Genomic DNA, 12,399 nt, shown 5'->3' on the forward strand with positions numbered 1-12,399 from the left:
AAGAAAGGTATAATGCAGAACACCTCTGGGAAAAGTAACACAGATCCCTATTCAAAAATATGTGGTGAGAGACTCAATCTTATAACCTAGATTCTATAAAAATCTCATGGGCATCAAATGTCAAATAGAATGCTGTGAGCTCCAGGAATAGGAAATGAGGCCTTCCACTAAAACCAAGGGTAGAGTTTCAATGTCACAGCAACCCAAGGATAAAAATGCATTGGGCCATTAATGTATAGTTTAGCTAAATATATTAAGTTTTGACAGATGAACAAAGAAATGAAAGCATGAAAAATTGTCTTGTCTGTTAGTTTCCATACATTAGAGGCTATAACATTCAGGTTGGTCTTGAAGGAAACTGGCTTTAATATTTATATTTAGGAAAAAAACATTATATATATATATTGAAAGTAGATTTATAGTTGTGAGCACGTGAAACACAAGAATTGACTTTTGTATTATTATTTATTCTTGTATTATCTATTTCTCATACCAACAACTGTAAACCTACTACTGCCCACCCCTGTATTTTGTTAAAACCATTTGAAAGTGTTTTGATATATGATACGTGCTCTAAAAATATTTAGGATAACAGTGGTGATGATGAGGTGATGAAGATGAATAAAGGAGAAAATAAGTCATGCATTCAGTTAGACTTTAATGGGTATTATGGGCATTTTTCTCCTGCCAGGATCTATAAGGTACAAAAGATGCCACCCCACAAAGTGAAGGGATAGTAACAAACTGCTCTCAGCCAGCATGTGACGCCCAGCTAGATGACACAGAAATCTTTGAGTGTAAAGGTAGGAGGCAATTAGGCAAGGCACAGCAGTGTAGGTGCCTTAAAAACTGACCCGAGGGAGGCTAATGAGCAAACGAAAAGGCCACGGAGAAAGAGACCTGCGGCTCGTTCACGCTGAGTGTGTGTGTCTCCAAATTTCTCAGAATCATCATTCACAATGAAAACAGAACATCACCTTCATGTGATTACATACAGTGTTAGAGTTCATTCAAAAATCTCTTCAGCCATGGGAGATGTAGAGAATAAAATATAGTTAATTGCCTTTGCCATTAAATCGACATTGGCGCAAGTAGCACTCTTTTTTTCTCCAGCACCCAGACCCTATGTTAATTTAATGGATCCGGTCGCTACCACTCAGAATAGCAGTAAGCCAGAATCTTTTCTAATTTTGTGTATATTTTATTTTCCCTTTTATTTGAAAAAAAAAACATACGAACTTCTAAAATTAACTCAAAGCATAACTTTCTGTAACATAGGACATGACCATCGAAGGTAATGGCATGGGCCATTGAGAAGCTGTGTAACACTGGGTAGGTTATTCACTTCTCGAGGTCCCAGCATTCTCATTTATAACATGATGGTTTGGGGGAGAGTAGAAATGGTGGCACAGGTATACTATTTAGCTCTCATTATTGAGCATGTAGCTGTCATTATTAAATATTGTACAGTAAAAATTTTAACATGGAAAAATTAAAAAGCTGTTTACTTTCCTAACTTGACCCTGACTCCATCAAGCCCTGATACACCTACAATTCCAAGGACACATTTAGTTCCCTCAATCAGCTTCCATACTGTTCTTGCTTATGTTTTATTTGGCATAAGGAAAATGGCTAAATTTGGAAAGAATTTTTCAGTTCAAAAGTAAAAGTGAATTAGAATTATAAGAACAGGTGTAAAAAAGAGTCTAAAATAGATTATTCTTAGGAAAGAAATAAGGTGAATATAAATAACCCAGAGCTGCATGGAATTGTTATCCCACATTAAGACTAATAGGAATAATGTAGCTTTTTCTACAGAAATACTCTTGTAGTCCTCAATATAGACAACAAAAGATGATTCATCAAGCACTGGAAGGCAGGCATAGATTCTTTTTCTGATGCAACAGGTGACATTAAGTATAAAATGGGAAACAGTGTTTAAAATCCATACACAATCCTTTTTACTTTGACACAGCAACATCACAGGAATATTGCAAATAGATCAGTGCTTGACCCATGTTCACAAGGACAAAGGACTTTGTAAAACTGAACATCAAAGTCATGCATCAAAAGAAGACAGTGCCACACAGCAAACATGAACACAGCAAATACAAATAAAAATAAAAAGCAAGTCACACACACTGGCATGCTAGCACAGCAGATAGCAAACCCTTTTCTCGCTGAGTTGATCTTTCTCAGAGAAATAGATGAAGAATAGTCACTGGCCTCCAAATCCTATAATCATCCAATAATATAATGATATTGACACAATTACAGAAAGCAAAAAACTGTGCATTTTAAAAGAATTTCCTCCCATCCTTTCCTCCCCCCCCCCCATCTCCCAGGTTACTGGAATGCATACAAATAACACAAAATAAACAGATCTCAGGGAAAAATTAAACTAACATGACATTTCTAATTTGTGTGCTAAGAGAAATTATAAAAAATAAATCTCCCATATAAGAGCTTGAATAATTTAACTAGTTTCTTGCTTAAAATATCTTTTTAAAAAATCACATATTAACATCAATTTTAGGACTTAAAACACAACTTTTAAAAAATATTTATTTTTTTTATATTGTTATTGTTGAGAGTATTATAGATGTCTCCCATTCCCTCTTTTACCCCCCAAAACACAACTTTTTAAGACTGAAAATAAATCATACATTCTTGGGTCTTAATTTAAATAATAAAAATGAGCCACATCAAAATAGTCATTTTCAAAATATCATTATTTTAGAAATGGTAGTTCAAGTACTTAACCTTTGAAAAATTATTACACTTACTGTTAGGAATAATAATTATTAATACAGTTTAAGAAATTTTACATCTCTTCCAAACTGAAAATAGAAAATGCTTTTATAACTAGAGCCTTCTAAATGTTTTTTCCCTTAACTCTACATTAAAGTTCATTTCTTTCAAAATAATTATTGGGGAAGTATTTTATTTTTAGACGAATAGACTACATACTTTTAAATTTAAAATAAAAAACATTTCAAGTTGATCTTTTTTAGCTTAAAGCACATCCTAAATATTTTTAAGGAATCGAATGGAACCCATTAATTAATAAATCAGACACATGAAAAATAAAATCTCCAGTCACTTTTATGTCAGCATGGTTTGAACAATTGGGGTTGTCAATGAGCATTATATGTAAAATCTTAAGACTAAAGTATGCTCCACAGAACACACAAAGATTTATGTCATCTGTTCTCATAGCAGTATAAAATTCTATAATCACTTGAAATCTCAATGATACAAAACATACCTTATAACACACTGATGTATAAATTTTATGTCCATAAATACTTCTCTATGCAAATTGGTTCACATTGTATCTTAACAAAAAAAATTGTTTATGTTTCAGATTATATGCCATATTGTTTTACTGCCTAGTTAATAGATAATTGAAGAATAAAATGATATCATTTAAAACCCAACTACTGTTTATCTTTCTTTCAAATTCTAAATATATTTTCTTGTTATTTACTAGATATAAATGTGTGACTTCATGTTTCAGAGTATGTCATGAGTTACCCATATACTTAAAGTCTCAAAAATATTATCTTTTGTTGGTATCTCTGGATGACTGTAATTTGTTTAAGCTACCACTATATGTCATCGATTTAATTAATTTTCATATTTTTTACTATTACAAAAATGTTTCTTTGGACATTCTGATGCCTTTCTCCACTTATTTCCATTGGATAAACTTTTGAAGTAGAACAGCCTGATAAGAGGACATGAACACTTCTCAGGTCTCTGATGGATAATATCAAATTGCCCTCCAAAGCAGACATATCAATTTCCAATTTTCTCCAGCGCTCTACAGAATATCCTGTTTTCCTATATTCTCAGCATTAAACACAATTTTCCTAATCTGTGCTAATGTTCATAGTTGTAATCGCATTTACTTCATTGCTACTGTGTCAAACATTTCATACCTTTATTGGATTTTTATAAATCTTTTATGAATAGGCTTTTCAAGACCTGTGTCCATCTTTCTCTTGGCTTGTTTTGGAAATACTTTGGTACAGTCATGAACTTAGGACCTAAGAAGTGACATTTCACAGAGGAAAAATTACCGAGAATGTCATAGAAAATAAATTGCAGATTATACTCTGTATGTGACTGTATCACGTGGCACAGAAATGTATCTGCCACGAATCCAAAAGACAAGAAGCATGAGAGGAGCACATGGAATAAGCTGCTATCCATACTCCCCTGTCCACCCCTGGCATACCTTCCCCACACACTGAGATTTCTTGTCATTAGCTGTTGTGGAAATAGAACAGATTGAGTGAGCTGTGAATCAAGATCCTCTCACAAAATAATCGTACAAAAAGCACTGCAACAGAGGGGAGCATATCAGTTGCCATGAAGATAAGGACGCTTTATGCAGGCAAAGGCCTTTGAACAGCTGAAGACAGAAGCCTCTTGATACACACTCAATACAGTGATCTACTTTATCATTCATTCAAACAGATTTTCCCCTTCATCAGGGCATCTTTTCATTTTATTTGCTATTCAAAACACTGTGACACAAAGGATGCTCTTCATCTTGTGTGCTACTGAAATGAAATCTTGAGGTAGAAAAAAGGAAAAAAAATCCTTGCCCTAAATTCCCTTTCAAAAGTGAAGTGTGAAAAGACATCAAGCAGAGTACACAGTGTTATTGTTGCCGGAAAGTCAATTCTGCAAGTACAGAGTCCAAGGCCATCAGCAGAGGCCCGATCACTTCCTCGCCTACAGTGATAATGAAAATGCAAGGAGAAAGGGTTCCACTTGGGGAAATGGAATTGCTCATTGCCCTTCCTCTTGATTATCTTTAACATCTATGGGCACAGCTGTTTCCTTTCTCTGAGTAATCCGAAAGTCAATGTTGTATTATTGGCTCCCTTCTTTTAGCTCCCCAGGCCTATTATATACCACCTCATGTCCTATTCCGAGCAGCAGAAAGTTCAAATTTATCTTTTCAAACTAGAATGCCTATTTGCTTTAATTTGCTCCTTAAACAATTAAAAATTATTTTTAAATTGTATAGCTTGAAAACTTGGTCTTATTAAATGTCCATGGATATATTAATGCATTTTAATTGCAAGGTAACTTAGTTTTAAGTTATAATATAGAAGATAATGAAAATCAAAGATATTTTAGCAAAATACTTGACAGTTATTATATTTAAATTCTCATGGACTTTCTTCTTATACGGTTTTTTGGGTTTGTTTTTTTTTCCAAACAGGGTGAAGAACTAGACCATCTCAAAATTCTTCTTTACTTGATTGTATATGCTGCAGAATACTTATTTATATACTACAACCATTATTACATATGTTTCTTTAGACTTGACTATTTCAAGATAAAATATATTAGTCATTATCTGAATGGGGTTTTAAAAAGCCATCAAGGTAAATAATACGCATTCAATTCTCATTAGGAACTTGGCACCAGTGATATATGTACTACAGAGAAAATTTATTACTAGATTGACTCTTCTTCAATTCCAACTAAAAGTTTTCTTAGTTTCACTAAGAAAAAAGTTTTATTAGTTTAACTAATTCGTGGACAATGAAAAAAATGAGACAAGATCACATTTACATTACTAATCCACTTGGCCTATAGTTGCCACTGAAAAGGGCTTCTTTAATGAAAATCTGTACAATAAATAAATTAATAATAAAGCAGTTTCCCTCTGTGTCAGTTGTTGGTAATGTAGGGGCACTCCAGAATTTTAAATCATGATGTTATTTGTCCACACTTGATTAGATGGCTGTATAAAGGGTTGGGCAAAAGTAGGTTTACAGTTGTGAGTACATGAAACTGAGTTTATTCTTGTATTACTGTTTATTCATTACTGCATTATTTTCCATACAAACAATTGTAGACTTACTTTTGCCCCACACTAGATCTTTCAAGAATATTTTTTTCACAAATAATTCTTCCACACTCCTTTCTTGGAATCCTCCACTCACAGAGTTTCCCTATTAACCTAAAAGTTAAAATCTATCTGTAAAATTAATATTGGACTGAAGAAGAGGTATATACGTACACACACATCTCCCACCAAATTTGTTTTACTTTAATGTGAGGAAATGGTAAGAACAGTCAAAGCCCATTCATATAATGAACATTCAAGGAGCACACATAGTGTGCTATTGTGCAATTACTCTGTTTTTTCTTTCAAGTATAAAATGCTCTCCTAGTCTAAATTAATGTGTTTTTCTTCTCTGCTGAGATAATTCTCAGAAATTTGATGATAATCTTTTTTATATCACATCAATTCCTCCTAGTACAAATACAAATTTCCTTGAGGACAAAAAATGAAGATTGTAGCTGTTGCCATCAATTTCCTAGGTTCAACAGGAGAATATTGCTTTGTGAGCCCTGGGGGCTAGGATAGTCTGACTGTTTGGAAGGCAATTTGTACACTTGTTCTCTCTGAAGGATGCTCAGCTTACTTTGATGTTAATATTTGGTATTATGTGATTTTTGTGAATTGATTTTTTAAAGCTTCAGGCAAAAGAACGAAAGCTTTTCCCCCTCTACATGTCTCCTTTCTTCACTCAGTTCTATTTCATGAGTAACGCGGAAACACCAAAAACTGTATGTTTTGTCCAGAGGAAATGCAAAAGCTCATTCTATGGCCTGGAAGTGGATTTGGCAAAATTCAATCATAAAACAAAACAAGACCAAAAAACCCCACAATAATCTGGGTAGGTCTGGGCACTAAGATATCGGTCTTTTATTTCATCATCTTTAATCCAATCTCCTACTTGCTTGGCTGATTTTTAACTCACCAAATTAAATAAATAAATGAACAAACTCCAGTTTCACAAAGAGAACTTAGGGGAAATGATGTTTTCGTACCTTTAGAGAAGCAAAAAGACAATTGTGCTCCCATGGCTAGAACATACATAGCTACTTCCTTTCTAGTGCAGGTTAGAGCCTGGTGGGAAAATTGAACCCTGCCTTTTTCAAATATCCCCCAATTTTGCATTGTATTTACTTGATCTTATTTTGACAGTAATTGTGCTATTTATGTTCCTATCCTTTATGCCCAAGAGAATAAATAGTAAGAGGACATGCATTTTGCTACCTTCAAAAACTCATTTACACCAAACTACGAATTTTTTTAAAGTTCATCTGTGAAATGACATCACACAAAAAAGTTAGTTTTGGTAGTTATACTGACAAATACAATACTTTTAATCAGTTAAAGTTCTGAAGAAAATACATACCCAAACCTTCCGATTCAAATAGACATGTTTCATCTACCCCTAAATCTCGGCACCAGGATAAGAAATTTGCTGTGTTGTCTCTGGCGAAAAAGGAGCCTGAGGGCGCACTGGCTTTGCATGGAATCTTCTTCATGGGCAGATTCTGAAAAACAAAGAAATCTCACTCTGAAGGAATTCTGGAAAAGTCATCACAGTGGCACATTAAATACACATTTATGTTTTCAACAAGATGCTTTGGGATGGCCTCATGTCAATAAATAGGTTAGTAAAGAACTAGCAAAAGGAAGTGAAATGTATATGGAACTTAGCTGGCATTAAGAGACTATAAAAATCTGTGCCTGTACACAGGCTTTTCAGTATCTACTGGTAAATATACATAAGTCCCTACCCTGGCTCAAACGACCTCTTTCCTTCCTCTTATATTATTTTTGGCCTTCTCTTCTATCAGTATGTCTCACAACGTATTTATAAATGCATTTCTCATTTGTGAAAGAAGAATGAAATACAAATATAGTACATGAATATATATAACACACACCTTCATTCTTAGGTGCATAGGTACACACATAAGAAAAATTACACAAGAACTATACAGCTAAAAAGAGAGCAGTGGAATCATTTAACACACAAGCCTTCATCGCCCTCATCATAAAAATTAATATGAAAAATCTTTTTTAACAATAACACTCGAACAGCTTTCTTCTAGACTGTTTCCTTTTAAACTATAGGGCATTGTTATATCGTTCTGGTGGGATTTCTGCTACCTGATCTTGAAACATATTATTTACATTCCACACCATGTTTCTTCCTGGATAAAAAAAAAATGCTTAAAATAAGGGAGGTGTGAAGCTCCACAAACTTTTCTATTAACAGTTTCTCATAATTTTAAACAGGAAATCTCTCTTGGTACCGTACCAAGTGTTATAAAGAGTTGTGTGGGTTTTTTTCTTAAATAGAATTTAACCAGTTTCCATGGCATAGCATGAAGTCATACAGTGAGACTCTAAGGAAAAGACAGAACTATGAGTTTGTATGATCTGGGCTATATAGAGCTTTAGCTCAAAGAGAAAAAAGATCAAGGGAGAAAAAAGCACTTTGTGATTTATATTCATAGACAGGATGTTTCCTCTATGCACTGTCAACCAGCAAATATAACCAAAATGTGGTTGATTGTTGAGTCCATATACAAGGATGGATTTAAAAAGTATAACAATGGCCCATGAGTGGACTGGTGAAGTCCTGCTAACATCAAACTACTACTAGACTTCTTCATGAGCAAGGATTTTTATGGCTAGACAATTAGAACACTCAGTTACTATATCAGTTAAAGGCTGTGTCACTACATGTCTTTGTTGATGACTGAATTTGACTTAGGGTAGACATAATTAAAAATTTTGCATGAATATATACATATATAGAGAGATTAGGTACTATAGATATGTATATAAATGAAAAATGGGATTACTATGTAGCAATCCCCCTTTAACCACTTTGGTTAAGTAATAGTTTCCAGAGAAATACTTTCCTATATGAATAGTAAAAACAAATAGATATAGACAGCATAATATATTCTTTATAAGATAGTCACAAACACCAATTAGTCAGTACTTATTAAAATTAAAATACATATATTCTTAAATCTAACAATTCACTTTTATGAATATAGCCTACAGATATAATAGCATTACTACTTAAAGATATATGTACGTATGTTGCAACAGTGACCGAACAAAAACATAACTTGAAATAAGAATATGTCAAGAGAGGGCTGGTGGGATAAAATATAAAAATGCAATTGAACTCTATGTATCATTAAAAAGACCAAGATAAACTTACATGCATTGAACCATAATATGTTCATTATATACTCCTAAGCAAAAACAACAATTTGCAAAAACATACACACACACACATACACACACACACACACACATATTTTTATTTCATCATTATTATTATTATACACACTGGCATATGTATGTACATATATATGTATATATGCTTATATATGATGCAAATGGACATATAAAAAGTTAAGTTGCATATAAATATGTTGTATTATAAGTGTGAATAGTGTATTTCCTTGTATAATGTTAACTTAGGAAAAATACAAGGAAGACATGCATCCAAACAATAGAAATTATATTTGAGGAAAGTGATTGATGCATAGAGAATCATTTACTTCTTATTTAACATAATTTCAAAATACGTTATAGGATTTTGAGTGATTTTTTCAATATTTTCAGATTAAGTAGTCAAAATAAGTAACTTATGTCAGCCAAAACATTTTTAAAAATTGTATTTGCCTTAGCTAGTTTGGCTCAGTGGATAGAACAGCGGCCTGCAGACTGAAGGGTCCTGGATTTGATTCCAGTCAAACGCACATGCCTATGTTGTGAGCTCATTCCCCACTGGGGGGCGTGCAGGGGCAGCTGATCAATGATTCCCTCCCCTCATTGGTGTTTCTATCTCTCTCTCCCTCTCTTTTCCTCTCTGAAATCAATAGAAACATATTAAAATTGTACTTGCTGAAACAAAATTTCCAAGAGGTGACTAAAAACCTTTCATAAGGTGAATACTGGTAAGGCGAAGATCATCTTTTAAGAACATAAATAAATCCAAACACTGAGCCACTTTAAGACCTACCATCTCTTTCTCTTGGGTGGGGAAAAAATAACTTGTGAAACCATTTCAAAGGGATAAATGAATTTGAATACAGGACCTATAACCGAGGAACTGTAAAATATTTGACATAACTAAAGGCATGCTAAAGAACATGGGGAGCATGATTTGTATGGCATAAAGTCATACAATATCCATAGTGCATGAAGGAAGCTAGAGATTGATTTGATACTTAATCCATCAAGGAACACATTTTGAGAGAATACCCACCAGCAACAAGCCCCCAAATTGTTCAGCCTACTCTTTAAGAACTTACAAGGACAAGCACTGCGCATATAAATAAAAATAGCATTTTTTTTCCTACCTCTAAGCCTGTGGTCCTTGCAAAGTCATCTACATATCATATACCAGAACCTAAGCGTTTGTTTAAAATTCATTCATATTGAAAGACATGAAAGTTATTTTAGGACAGATAAAATTAAAGCTAGCTACTGATACTTCATAACTTGGAAAATTTTCAGTGTAGAGAAATTCATCAGTAATTCTGATTTAACAACCTGGCCTTTATGGGATTTATGGAGTATTTGTTTCTGTTATGGAGCTGTTAAAGTCAGTGCTTCCATGTCAGCTGAAGACTAGAAAATGTAAACAGTGTGAAAGGAAGCGTCCAATCTTCACCCAGATGAAATTTTTTATTGCTATATATTGTTTAAAGTCATCTTCATTAGTCCCAATGACTAGTGAACCCTTATATACAGTACAGTACCATCACACACACTAGGAGAAAGGATCTTTACTCATTGGCTGACAGCAGTAGTACATAGCTTGTAAGATCCAAAATTCTTCCTGACTCCACGTCAACCAAAAAGCAAAGGGTCAAGGGTCTTCCCAGGGCTGACGTGCCATTTATAATTAAGAGTCTAAGGGAGCAAGTCTAATTTCATTTGAATTAAAGATCAAATGATTCAATAATACCAGCACTCAATACTTTTGTGACTTAAAAATATTTTGACACATTTTACACAAAAATTGTTATAAAGTTCTGAAAAACTTAGCAATTATATATCTTCCATCTCTATGATTTTTTAATTTGTTAATTTTTCTAGGTTCTCATGAAAATTCTGGGAAAAAGCCAGCTCTGCCTGAATCTCTTCTTTAATATCAGTAAATAAAAGAAAAACAGAAATATTGAATAAAATCAACTTTCCCCTTTCCAAGGAAATCTTAAAGAGTAGGTTTAGAATAGAGAATGGCCCTGAGTAGTTAAGGAAGTACTAAAGGCCCGGTGCACAAAAAATGTGTGCACTCAGGGGGTCCCTCAGCTTGGCCTGTGCCCTCTCGTAGTCTGGGACCCCATCGGAGGATGTCCACTTGCCAGCGGGGAGCAGGCCTAAACTGCAGTTGCAATACATTTTTGTTCAAATGCAAAACTATCAAAACTGCAAATTCTCAAAATGTAAAACTAACTATATTCATATATTATCTTAGCAGATATTATAAATGAAGGAATATGTTACATTCCGGGCCTTGAGAAAATATTTCTAATCTGACTTTTTATTTATTTTTTATTTTTTTATTTTTCAGGGCCTCCTTGAGCAGAGGCCAGGGCAGGCTTGGAAGCAGGTATCTGAGATTTATTTATCTTCTATAATTGAAACTTTGTAGCCTTGAGCGGAGCCCGGAGCCAGTTAGGGCAGGCAGGAAGCTTGACTTCCTCCATCGCTGGGGGCAACCCAAGCCTCCTGCTCGCTCCAGCTCCATGGCGGCCGTCATCTTAGTTGGGTTAATTTGCATTATTTGTTCCTGATTGGCTGGTGGGCGTGGCTTGTGGGTATAGCAGAGTGGCGGAGTGATGGTTAATTTGCATGTTTCTCTTTTATTAGTGTAGATATACTTGAATAGCTGAAAACTGATCATAGATAGGGAGAGAAATTCTTCAGATCTACAGAAGCTCTACACATAGCTCATTTGATATATCTTCCTTTTACCACTCAACGCTCCAAAGAATTCCTTTCAATTATATAATGTCCTTAATTATTTACTCATATTAGCTTTTCCAGGCAATGCTGTTATATATTACTAAGGACCTAGTGCATGCATTTGTTCACCAGTGGGATCCCTCAGCCTGGCCTGTGCCCTCTCACAATCCGGGACCCCTTGAGGGATGTTGGAGAGCCAGTTTCAGCTGGATCCCAGCAGGCCAGGCCGAGGGACCCCACCAGTGCACGGATCCGTGCACCGGGCCTCTAGTATGCATATAAGATCTTTGCTAATCTCTTCCCACCTTCCTCCCTTTCCCCTTCCCTCTGAGATTCATCAATCTGTTCCATATTTCTACGCCTGTGCAATGTGCGTATGCCCCCTAGTGGTCAGTGTGCATCACAGCTACAGGTCGAACAGTCTAATGGTCGAATGGTCGCTTAGGCTTTTATATATATAGATGTCCTCAAAACCTGATTGATGGATACATGAATGAACGATTAGACCATGCTCCTCAAACTAGATCATAATCAATTTGATAACAAGAGCAAAAGACTGT

At 34.6% G+C, this 12,399-nt stretch overlaps 1 protein-coding gene across 4 annotated transcripts in view; it reads right to left on the reverse strand.

The window, feature by feature from the left end:
- Positions 1 to 12,399, reverse strand: part of GAS2 (growth arrest specific 2) — a 117,449-nt gene that overhangs the window by 64,008 nt on the left and 41,042 nt on the right. For all 4 annotated transcript variants that reach the window (XM_015566620.1, XM_006753964.2, XM_015566617.1 and 1 more), the window contains exon 4: positions 7,239 to 7,380. In XM_015566620.1, coding sequence (XP_015422106.1) covers positions 7,239 to 7,380 — 142 coding nt within the window. The remainder of the gene's footprint in view (positions 1 to 7,238; positions 7,381 to 12,399) is intronic.

This window comes from Myotis davidii, unplaced genomic scaffold (genome assembly GCF_000327345.1).
Source record: "Myotis davidii unplaced genomic scaffold, ASM32734v1 scaffold330, whole genome shotgun sequence".
NCBI lineage: Eukaryota > Metazoa > Chordata > Mammalia > Chiroptera > Vespertilionidae > Myotis > Myotis davidii.